Here is a 12,926-nt window from a genome sequence, read left to right as displayed (position 1 = left end):
CCTTGGGTTCCTGCCACCTACCATGTGAGAGACCAGGATGGAGTTCCTGTTTCTTGCATTTAGCCTGGCCAAGACCTGACTGTTACAGCTATTTGGGGAGTGAACCAATGGATGGAAGCTCACGCTCGCTCACACTCTCTCTCTCTCTGCCTTTCCCCCTCTCTCTATTGCTCTGCCTTTCAAATAAATAAATAAATAATAAATAAATCTTTTACAAAATAATCAATTATAGGGTTGTTTATATAATATTGCCCTGTCTATTCTGGAATTGTGGTTTGAAAACAAATTTCAGAAATCAGGAGTAGTAGATTGGGACTCCGTGAAAGTCAGGGTGTGCCTAAGAAATGAGCAGTCCTTAGAGCTGGAGATGAGTGGAGGTCACCAGGGCTGCCTTGGAATCCTTCATGGAAGAGGGGGGCAAAATTACAGACAAGTACATTTGTGAAGTGCCTACTTATGGACCCAATAATTCCTACATACTTCTGAGAGAACATGAACTCTCACAACCAGAGTGGTCAGGTGGCCCTAGCTTGTTTTGGGAGTTAGGAAGTGGGAACACCCCTTGTGAGAGACTGACATTATCTAATGCTGACATCGTGACTTGACATCTTTAGGACTTAGATCTCTCACCCACAAACACTCAGTTCTCTCTTCAAGACTCTCACAAAATTACCAAGGGGACAATATTCCAAAATGTGTGTGTCTTCTGACACAGTCACTCATGCTTTCCCATCTGCTTTAGACCTCTTAAATGACAGTGATTTTAAAGATAAATGAGGCAGGGGAACAATATATACAAGAAATACACAGAAGAGGGTTAATTCCTTAATAGATCAAGAGCTCTTATACATTAATTAATACAAATTTTAACATCCTAATTGAAAACTGCAAAGGACATATGGTTTAATGAAGAAATAAAAATGACCTATAAATATAAAAAGGGACCTCTCTAATAATAAAAAGGCTAATTAAAATAGTAAGATTTATCCACGTATATAAAGTTAACAGAGACAGCATGTTAGCATCCAATCGGATACAAGTGAGGGTGCGAAAGGACTGTTGGTGAGGGTCCAAATTAATACGAGCTTTCTGAAAATCAACACCATAAATAATTTCTCAAAACTGACATTTATATATCATTTGATCTGTTCGTTCTACCTCCAGGAACCTAAAGAAATGATCAGATATGAGGTCAAGAACTTATGTGTAATAATACTCATTGCCAAGATTATTAAAGTGTCAAATTGGAAACATAAGTCAGAGATTGTTTTAATGAATTTGATACATTAACATGATAGAAGATTATTAGGTTATTAAATATTTTGACATATACTTATGAAAATATGTCAATGTATTTTATATTAATATACATAATTTATATATTAGTGTTTTATTTTATATTAATTTTATTAACATGACATCAATATTAAGTGAAATCAGGACGTTACCAACCCACATATATAGAATTATCCTTACGCTAAATATAAGAAATATGTAAATAGAAAAATTATAGAAAGAAAATATTGAAGTAATGTAGGCTATTGTGGAATGCTTAGGTATTTTGTGGAATATTTTCTTTTTTTAAAATTTTATTTATTTTTTTGACAGGCAGAGTGGACAGTGAGAGAGAGAGAGACAGAGAGAAAGGTCTTCCTTTGACGTTGGTTCACCCTACAATGGCTGCCGTGGCCGGCGCACTGCGCTGATCCGAAGGCAGGAGCCAGGTGCTTCTCCTGGTCTCCCATGGGGTGCAGGGCCCAAGCACTTGGGCCATCCTCCACTGCCCTCCCAGGCCACAGCAGAGAGCTGGCCTGGAATAGGGGCAACTGGGACAGAATCCGGTGCCCCAACCGGGACTAGAACCCGGTGTGCCGGCGCCGCAGGCGGAGGATTAGCCTATTGAGCTGTGGTGCCGGCCGAATATTTTCTATTTTACATATTTTCTACAGGAAGAATTCACTATTTTTTATTATTATTATTATTATTATTATTAGTGAGGGAGACTGAATGGGAGAGAGAGACAGAGCACTCATCTGTTGTTTCACTCCTCAAGCCTGCAATGGCCACAGCAGGGCCTGTGGCAGAGTCAGGAGCTTGGAACTCCATTCAGGTCTCCCAAACGGGTGTCAGGGACCCAACTATGTGAGCTATCACTTGCCTCCCAGGGCCTGCATGGGCAGGAAGCTGGAATCGGGAGCAGACTAGGAATTGAACCCAGGCACTCTAATGTAAAACATGGAACAGGCATCTTAATCAACATCTTAACCACTAGACCAAACACCTACCCTCATTCTTTTTATAGTTAAGAACATAAAATATGTTACAGTTCCAGATAGTCCATTGGTAAACTGACCTCTGTTTATTAGAAAAACTGGTAGGAAAACTTGGCTACACACTGCATGCATGATATCCTAACAGTGTAAAATGTACGTATACCCCTGTAGACAGTGTAGCATGAGGCTTTGGGATCTGCTAGACTGGGATTCAAATTCTAGGTGTGCAATCAGCCTACTGTTCCACCCTGGGCTAGTCATTGACCTGTCTGAACACAGGTTTCCTCTTATCTGAAGCAGTGATCAAGTATTTCTACCTCCTATGGTTGCTGTAAGGATCAAATTAGATGAATGCGCACCCTAGTGGCTGATGTGCATGAAGTACTCCATAATGGGAATGAGAAGACGAGAAGGTACAATGATGCAATTTTTATCTTAATGCTTTCAGTGGTTTTCTAAAGTCCTAAAAGGTACATGTATAATTTTTGAAAATGGGAAATAAACGTTACAGAGGCGAGAAAGGATGAACCAGACACATCACTCACCTCGTTAAAAAGCAGCTCTCGCCTTTGTTGCTTCCGGAGGTCCATTTTCTTCACCGCAACTTGTTTCCCTGTGTGTTTCTCAGTGGCGATGCACACAATGCCCGTCGACCCTTCTCCAATTTTGATAAAGTTGTCCAGGTATTCCCTGGGGTCCCCTGGGCTGACCACCAGCTGCAGGGCAGCCCGAAACTGTTCGTGGGACACCCGGGAGGGCTGCTGGTCTGAGGAGGAGCCCCAGCTGGGAGGAGGGTAGGTGCTGGATGAGATGCTGAGAGAACTCAGGTAAGAGGCGGTGGAGATGTACTGCGAGCTGGTCTGCAGGGAAGGGTGGTGGTATAGGGAGGCTTTTTGGTACCCAGATGGGTACTGGTGGCTGCTGGAGGAATAGCCCCCTTTGCTTTGACTTTGAGGTAGTTTGGCGGGGCCCCTGGGGTAGGTGTCGGACCCTGACAATGGCGGGCTGAGGACCATCTGTGCTCGATCATAGTCCACCTGGGAAGACAGGGACAGAGACCATTCGCATGTTAGAACTGAACAGCAGCACATCCCTCTGGTTAGTGAGCCAACTTACAGCTGGCAGAATGAAGACCATCAGAAGTGATGGAAGGAGATGCTGGGGTACTAAGAGTGCTGGGTATACCTGGACAGTTGTCTTCTCGTACTGCTGTGCACCCAAGGTGTATTTGCTGCTTAAGCCTTATTTTCTTATTCTGAAATGAAAGATCCCATCTCCTGTTAAAGGATGTTGTCTTCAGCTAGCATTCTGGACAGAAATGTCAGGGGTAGGAAGCCCTTTCCCTTGCTTCTGAAGTCATATATTCAAGGGTGGAATGAAGATCCATACACACAGAGGAACAGATGCATGTAAGAGGTAAGACATAGCTCCCTGTGCAAAGCAGCTTTTGTTTCAGCGTGGACCAGAAACATACTCACCCACCATGTACAAACATAATTAAGGGGAACCCAAATTTTCAGGAGTACACATGGAAGTGAAGTTTGGCCAGTGCCCAAAAAGACCCCAGCAAAGAACACTGCACCCTGATTTTGAAAGGTGGGTTGAGGGATTTAGTGGAGGAGAATGGGAGGGCAGCTAGATCAGGGGCAGAGGAAGCTGGGGAAGGAATCGCTCTTACAAGAGAGGAGGTGTAGCTCCCAGCTTTCACTCCCTGGGAAGGACCAGGGAGGAACTCTGGCCACCCCTGGAATGACCGAGATCAGGGATGACTGCTGAACCACACCATGCCACATTACCTTCCTTACCCAGGGTAGACGTGGTGATTTATCAATGCATTCTTTTTTAAAAAAAATATTTATTTTATTTGAAAGTCAGAGTTACAGAGAGAAAGGGATCTTCTATCTGCTGGTTCACTCCCCAATGACCCACAACAGTCAGGGATGGACGAGGCCAAAGCCAAGAGCTTTAGCTGGGTCTTCCATGTGGGTGGCAGGTGCCAAACACTTGGACTATCTTTAGTTGCTTTTCTGAGACCATTAGCAAGGAGCTGGATTGGAAGTAGGGGAGCAGGGACATGGACCGGTGCCCTTTGGGGAAGCCAGCATTGCAGATGGTGGCTTTACTTGCTATACCACAACACCAGCCCCTGTCAACACACTCATTTGTAAGATGAGCACACAAGCCTGGCTACATAAAATGTATTAAAAAAGATTTGTTGATTGGACCTCAGAGTCTTTCTTAACACAATGCACCAGTAAGTCTCTATCACTCTAGCAGGAAGTACATAGAATGATATTAAGTTGCTCCCTCCCACTCCGTGCCATCCATCCCAAACATCTTTAATATGGTAGTTACTGATCACAGGCACCTATTTAAAGTCGATGAAAATTAAATAAAAATTAAAAATTGAGTTCCTCAGTCACACTATTCACCATTTAAGTACTTAGTAGCCACCATATCGGACAGAATACACACAGAATGTTTCTGTTATTACAGGAAGGTCTATTGGACAGCATAGTTCTAGGCAAATCGATTGTTCCATGGAGTGCATTCATTCATTTTCTTCACAAATTCATACAAAGTGTTTCAAAAAATTTATGGAAGAATGCTATTTAAAGATAATGCAGCTCCTCCATAAATCTTTTGAATCTACCTCATATTTGGGGTAGGCGTGGTTTCAGGTGATGGGGGGAGAATAAGCCAATAATCAAAACAGATGATATCTCTACCTTCTTAGAGTTTATATTTTAGAGAAGGTGACTGGGGCTGGTGCTGTGCCACAGTGGGCTAAATCCTCCACCTGTGGTGCTGGCATCCCATAGGGGTACAGGTTCTAAACCCAGCTGCTCCTCTTCCAGTCCAGCTCTCTGCTATGGCCTGGGAAAGCAGTAGAAGATGGCCCAAGTGCTTGGACCCCTGCACCCTTATGGAAAACCTGGAAGAAGCTCCTGGCTCCTGGCTTCGGATTGGCTCAGCTCTGGCCGTTGCAGTCATTTAGGGAGTGACAGTTGTGGTCATTTCTGACTCTCCCTCTCTCTGTCTGTAACTCTACCTCTCAAATAAATAAATAAAATCTCAAAAAAAAAAAAGCAGCAAATCTATAGCATGCAGTCCAACAGTGACAACTGAAAGAAAGAAAACTAATGCAGAGTGAGGGACTTGAGAATAATGAGGTGCCATCTTGGAAAGGGTGGTACTGGAGCAGACACCTGGCTGAAGTGTGAGAGCCAGTGCTGTGAAAGGCTGGTCCAGGCAGAGGCGGCAGCACGTGCAGCATTCTTGGGCAGACGCAGACTTGACAGGTTGACAACACTATGGAGGTTCCCCTGGAGTGAATGCAGCGACCCAGAAAGATGAGCAGAGAAGCAGTTAAGGGACAGATCATGAAGACCTTGGCAAAGATGTTAGCTTTTGCTGTGAGTTAGTGGGGAGCCCTGGAGCATGCTAAGTAGAGGGGAGGGACACACTCTCATTCCTTCTGGCTTCTAGAGAAGCGGCTTCAGTAGCACAAGTGGACACAGGGATGCCAATGAGCTTGCTGCAGTCAATATGGGCTGGGATCAGGCAGTTACCATACAGGTTACTAACTGACCACGGCATGGAGAAGTGAAGAGGGATGGGGCCCACTGGTCATTGGAACTAGCAACATGGTGGAAGCAGGCAGGTGTCTCAAGCTCCTCCTGTATCACACTGCATAAAGGATGTTCATTCCATCACATCAGAGAGCAAGGGCTGCACGTATCAGCTCTTTAAAATCTCTGTGATGCTACCATCCTCAGCGTTTCTGCACTGTTCATTGATTCCAAGATGACAGTGCTGCCTTGCTGCACACCCAGCTATGCAGTTCTGCCAGCTTCAAGAGCACCACACTCTACTTGAATGAATTTACCACTCAGACAGCCTGGGCATCAACTCGCAGGACATAGGTTGGCTGCTAAGCCAGAGTCCTATCCTGATTGCAGATCAGACAGTACATTCTTCTTCTTTCTTTTTTTAAAAAGATTTATTTATTTATTTGAAAGTCAGAGTTACACAGAGAGAGAAGGAGTGGCAGACAAAGAGAGGTCTTCCAGCCGTTGGTTCACTCCCCAATTGGTCTCAACAGCTGGAGCTGCGCTGATCCAAAGCCAGGAGGCAGGAGTTTCTTCCAGGTCTCCCATGTGGGTGCAAGGACCCAAGGACTTGGGCCATCTTATACTGCTTTCTCAGGCCATAGTAGAGAGCTGGATTGGAAGTAGAGCCGCCAGGACTTGAACTGGTGCCCATATGGGATGCTGGCACTACAGGCGGCAGCTTTACCTGCTATGCCACAGTGCCGACCCTGAGAGTACATACTTTTAAGAGACACACTTAGGGATGAATTCTGACTCTGATGATTTTCATTAAATCACTGAGCCTCTCTGAAACTCAGTTCCTCATCTATAAAATGGCGTAATAACATCTTAGGTCATTGTGAACTCTGAAAGATTGAATATACAACAAAGGGTTTGCATAAGTGAATGGCAAATACATTATAGATAGTATGACTATTATATAAAAGTGGTTAGCACAGTGGGGATGTGAAAGAAAATACATATCAATAAAACTAGCTATCATTTATTGAAGATATAGAATGTACTGGTGGCATTAATCCTCAAAATAAACAAGACACCTTTAATTGTATTATATTGAACACTTAACTATAATTAAGATATTATTTTAGAAAACAACTGATTTTTAAAGCCTCTGTACTTTTGTGCTACAGAAAGAAAACTCATGCATCTTTGTGTGCCCATGTGTGCATGCATAGAGAAGGTGTGAGGAGATAAATATGAGTGTGTATTAAGCAATAGGATTCTTCCTTTAAATTGGGCTTGAGATTACTCAAGTCTACACTAGCCAGCAAGGCCAGGGTGTGACAAGCAGAAAAGTCTTTGACTTTCATTTTTGAAAGCGCATCCTGGGGATCATCACATACCATCACCTCTGTCTCCCTTGGAGTATTTGCTCTTGCACTTTCTATAAAGTTGAATTCATTCCCCTGAAGTATGCATAAACGATACCTGAAGATATGTTAAAAATAGGAAAGCTGGGGTGGGCATTTAGGCGAGTGGTGAAGATAATGTTTAATATGTCTGCATCCATTAACAGAGTGCAGGAGTTTGATACCCAACTCTGGCTCCTGACTCCAGCTTCCTGCCAATGCAGACATGCGAGGTAGCAGTGATGGCATGGTGTAGTGTTTTGGCCACCACATCACTGAACCATGGCCCTCAGCTGGGTCTTAACTCACCCAACTAAGGGATCCACAATGATGCACATCAATGGGCCACACTTTATGTCAGGCCTCATTCATTTCCTTGCACTGGAAATCAAGCAGTGAGATTGAACCCCCAGAAAGTATAGGCAGGCCCCAGCCTATTGTCTGCCTTAGCCCAAGGTGTCCTTGCCTGCCCTTTATCAAAAGGAGCTCACTGAACTGAGGGAATGGCATATTTGGCTTAAAGGTTCTAATCACCAGACTCAATAAGTCATTTACTTCTCCAATAGTCAAAACCTTGTTGGCCAGCATGGTCTAGAGGGGTCTGTTTAGGGAAATGTCACATCTAGGCAGGGACATTCCAGGTCTGGAGTAGGAGGTAACTAGGGCTCACATGAACCTCCTACTCCCCAGACCAACTGAAGTCCTGAGAACATGGCATCACTGACCAATCAAAGGAAGATCATGACCACCACTGAGCAACCAGGACACAAAGTGAACCTGCACCTCTGAGCCCCAAATTCAACCTATAAAACCTTCATCCTTAACTCCCTGGGGAGCCTAGGATTAAAGCAATAGCTGCCCACTCCTTGCTCTGCACGTTGCAATAAATACCTACTTTCTTCCACCACCCCACTGTCAGTGATTGGTTTCTGTACATCAGGTGAGCAGACCCCAGTTCAGGGGTTCTAGAGCAACTAGTTTGGAAGTGGCTCTGCAGTAGCAGGGGGAAGCTCTTCCCATATTGTGGCCAACACAGCTGAGGCTCAGGGAAATGAAACTGCCCTCAAGTGACACAAGGCAAATGGGCCCCTACTCCCCAGAGGATTATATAACCTTAGTCTTGGGTCAGGTTGCCCCACCCCTCCCCAGTGGGAAGAAATTTGGATGTCCCAGCTCAGCCCACTGGAACCACAGGCCTGCTTTCTTGCTTGCTCTGGTATTTCTACCCTTAGTTGTTACCTCCGTGGTATGTATAATCAGGGATGGGGCATTCTCATCTCACTGCAATGCCCAGGAGTTTATCTAAGAGCCCAAGTGGGGCTCCTTCCATGATGCAAATGCACTGTCAGAAGTCTAACCTTGCAGGAGAAACATATTCAAGGTTAACGGTATTTGATATTTGTTGAGTGCTTTCCGTGTTCCTGGGACTGTTCGGAACACTCTATGCACATTACTGCATTTAAACCTCAAGTGGGATAATTAAACAGGCTGTACAAGCTTTCCCTTTTACAAATAAGGAGACTGAGGCACAGAGGGTTTAAGTAGGTCACACAAAGTTCTCAAAGCTACTAAGAAAGTAGAATTAGGGTTCAAATCCTGGCAGAGTCATTTTAGCCCTTGGATCTTGATAAGATCACAGACATAGGCTTGGTGGGGGAGGACTCACGGGCAGGACAGAGGCGGGCAAAAGGGGGGTGGCAGAGATAAAGCCTGGTACGGCTGTCTCACTGGGGGTCCAGATGTCTGAGCAGCCTGGAGGAAAATGTAAGAACTGGACCAGAAAATGATGGATGATAGTGCCTGGGGAGGAGTATAGAAAAAAATTTAGTCTGTTTTTGTTTTCATCGTTGTTTAACAGTCTTGGCTTAGAGAACTCAGCCCAAAATACACACAAAAAAGAATAGTCATAGCAGCAAATGAGCTGATCATCTATGTAGATAATTCATCATTTTTATTTCTGCTTTGGTCAAAGCAGAACATTGTGTTCAGTTCCAACAACATCTAAGCTTCCTTTTGTGTTGCATTCTCCTTACCTTCCTACATGTTTGTTGAACTTTATAATTATTTAGTAATACTACTCTAAGTTGTCTTTCTCATGATAGCCTGTATCTATTTGGGAGGTGAGTGAAATATAACGATGAATTTGTTCATACTGTCTTACACACACACACACACACACATACACTTCTAACAAAGGTGCATACGCAAAGATTCAAGCTTGAACTGTGCAACCTTTTCGGTGTAGATTATGTATATTGTAGAAGAAAGGAGGTAAACGTGGAGTACAGATGAACAAGGCTACCTATAGTATTACGAGGCAGATATGAGGGGTAATCATGTGGTGCGAGGACCGTGCAGTGGAATTGGACCAGTGAAAGGTATGATATTTAATAAATGAATCCAATGCATCTCCCATCACCCATGCTCCACATCATTTCTAAAAGATTTCCATGTGCACTTTACCCTCATAGACCTTAATGCAATTCTGCAGCATTGTCGGAAAGGACTGGAAAGCTGCTGGATGGCAGCAGAGAAAACAATAGAAACAACACAAAGGCTTTCTCCCTGTTCCCCCAAAGAGAACAGCCTGCGGTTTCTGTGACAAGTAACTCCAAAACAATAAGACCACAGTCTGCATACTTCCAAGCAGATTTCTATCAGGCACATTTAGTAAGAGAAGTCAGGATGGACTGCTTTGCAAATCAGTACCCAGGTTGCCAAAGTATTTAGCCTCAGTGTTTAGCCTCAATTGTCACTGAAAATCTGATACATTTTAGGGAGGAATTCTCTTTGCAGGAATACTTAAAAACACTGATAGACTGAATAAGCTGGCGTGATTTCCTTCCTTTTTGAAATTACTAATAACATAGTTGTTTTTTAATTTCCTGACACATATTAGCACACTATATAAATTCATTCTCAAAGAAATGTGCTTTCTCATGTCTCTACTCAAAACCTGATCAAAAAATAAAAAGGGCAACAACAACGAAAGCCTATATTTTGGGGGAATATATAATTCCTAGTTAACTCAGCCAGACTACACTTCCACAATGAGCACCATGTCTCCAAGGATAGGGTCAGACGGAGGCTTGCGATGTATCAAGATTATAAATAATTATAGCAAGGAATTCATTTAATCAATCAATTTCAGCAGTGGTGTGCTGGGGTGGACAGGGCATAAAGCTCCACACAGCTATCAATTGCTCCGATTACAGCTGGCTGTCAGCCAGAGTTCCCCTGATCCATGTTAGTTAAATGCACATTAATCTGAATTTGGCAGTGTAATCAAGGACCTAACTGAACTGTGAAATTGAATTCCGCAGTAGAACATCATTTGACCATTTTATGCCAAAGCCGGAAAAAAAGGCTTGGTGAGGGGAGGGTGGGAGAAAGAAAAGGAAGAAAAAAATCCTGCTGCAGTGTCTATTTGTCACTGAAGCTTCTGCACCGATGACAAGGAGGCCATGGATGGGAGTGCTGATCTGGGGTGTGTGTGTGTGTGTGTGTGGCCATCGTGTGAGTCTGTGCCACAGAATGGGGAAGGTGGAAGGATGAGGATTTACAGGGGCTTTGAGGCTGTTGGTTCCAGATCTGGAGTCTGATGCTCCAATACACCTTTTTGCAGCACAATAAAACAAAGAGACTGTTCATTTCAGAAAGGAAAAAGCCAGACTGGAGGCAGCTTGATCTATATAAATCAAATGCAGCACAAAAGTGAATCATAGTCCTCTGAGAACGGAAAGGACAGCTCTGAAATTGCCCTGACTCAACCCAAAGGAAAATGGAACAGGACTGGCCTTGGACTTGGGAAGGGAAAATGAGGATTTGTAAGAATTCTGGGGTAGAGTCTCTAACCTGCATTCTGTGCAGGAACACTGTAGAGACAGGACATGAAGGGAAGGGATTCATTAAATCATGTGAGTTGCATGCCCCTCGTTGCTCGGCACCTCCAGTTCTCCTTGCTATGGGTAGGTAACATCACTGATGAGGGTATGGGATACTCCTCAGTGTCCCTTTTGTGGGACGGTATCTGGCCTGTGGCTGTTGGGCTCTTGCATTTCCACCCTTGAATTTCCATTGTGATTGCTGTCCTGAGAGCTTCAGTCTGTCTCTGAGATTGCAGGGTGCTAGAGAACTGTTTTATCTCCAATTGTATCCTAATCAAATAACCCACTGTACCCATAGTCATATCCCTTAAGTTACTCCTGTTCAGTTACTAAATGGAGTGCATTTACTTCACAGTCACCCTGGACAAATGACAAAGGGACACAGCATGCATCACGATAGCCAATCAGTAGTGGTCATGAGCAGGCCTTTAGTAGCACCTGAAAAAGTAAGGTGTCCCCTTAAGGTTCTGCTGCAGGGTATTGGGAAGTAGGTTAAGTCTGGGATGATTAAGCACAGTCGCTGAATTTCTGAACTTCAGGAAAGGGAATCCCACAACCACTAAACTGGCTTCCTGTTTAGGTATGTAGGAACATATCCCTTATGACACAAAGTCTGAAGAGCTGTGTATTTCCCTGCCTTATAAAACACATGGGAAATGCACACTGAGAGAGTTCAGACCAGCAATTCATGGCCTGTACATGTAGGTGAAGCCTAGTTATATGGAGAAACAAATAAATCTGTGGTCTGCAGGCTCAAGCATACGGGTCTTTGAGGCTCTCCTCCTCTGAATGGGAATATCCAATTAACCCCCCACAGTTGCATTCTGTATTCAAGAACAGGCAAGAGCGCAGACTACTCTGACCTGCGATCCATCACCGCCTGCAGCGATATGGGAAGAACTCTGCCTTTGGGGACTGGCTCCCTGCCTCAGAATATTGTTCAAATGTGTCAAGGCTTCTGAACTCTTGGGACATGCAGTGCCAGCTTAGATTCATTTTGTTTTTAATTTGGTAATGGGAAAACCCACTCATAATGACCAAAATACAATTTACTTGGAACCACAAGAGCATTTGTGGGAAGATGCATCCATTCATATGCAAAGGGTACCTCAAGCCTCTGTGGGAAGGGACAACATTAGAAATGGCACACTGAATCACCTCTGTGGCTGCTTTATGAGCCTTAATGAACGTCCCGCAGGAGATCCTAGGAGAGGAAAATAAATCTAAAGGCAGAAAGACCCATTACTATGCTATGTGGTTACGTGCCCTCCCTGCCCTCAGTTCTTGGAGTGGCCATCAGGTTTCAGCAGCGCGATCCTTCCCCAGTGGATCTCTGAAGGACATTCTGCTGGCATCCTCTGGAGCTGAATCTGGGCATGGCAAGTGCCACAAAGAACCGTGAGTTATTAGACCATTGACGCAGGAAGTCTGAGCACGCTGGTTTAAGTGCTTTTTCTCTCCAGAGATAGCCAAGTGATACCTAAGCGGAGAAAGCCATGGTGCTGGTGACCTCAGAAGGAAGGTCTGGGAGAATCACATCATTGTTTCTTTTTTTGCATCTGCCATCCCTTCCACTCAGAAGCCCTCACTATGCCATCTGTTTGGAATGTTCCAGGCTGTAACATTAGTCACTCTTAGGGTCCTGTGCAGAGAGATGACAGGGGTGAAGTAGAGATGTATAGCTATGATGGTTTTCCTTTAGCATCTGGCTTCCATAAAAGGTCTGAGAATTTCAATTCCATTCCAGAGAGTACAGCAAACACTCTGTAGTGAGATGGGGGACCTTAGGCCAGCTCAGTTGCT

At 44.2% G+C, this 12,926-nt stretch overlaps 1 protein-coding gene across 1 annotated transcript in view; it reads right to left on the bottom strand.

Moving 5' to 3' along the window:
* PAK5 (p21 (RAC1) activated kinase 5) overlaps positions 1-12,926 on the bottom strand; it is a 102,678-nt gene that overhangs the window by 21,341 nt on the left and 68,411 nt on the right. Inside the window, exon 3 of the mRNA XM_062202280.1 lies at positions 2,819-3,310. Within this exon, the coding sequence (XP_062058264.1) occupies positions 2,819-3,310 (492 nt within the window). The remainder of the gene's footprint in view (positions 1-2,818; positions 3,311-12,926) is intronic.

This window comes from Lepus europaeus, chromosome 10 (assembly GCF_033115175.1).
Source record: "Lepus europaeus isolate LE1 chromosome 10, mLepTim1.pri, whole genome shotgun sequence".
Lineage (NCBI taxonomy): Eukaryota > Metazoa > Chordata > Mammalia > Lagomorpha > Leporidae > Lepus > Lepus europaeus.
The sequence above is the reverse complement of the archived record's forward strand: the minus strand, read 5'-3'. Positions and strand labels throughout refer to the sequence as shown.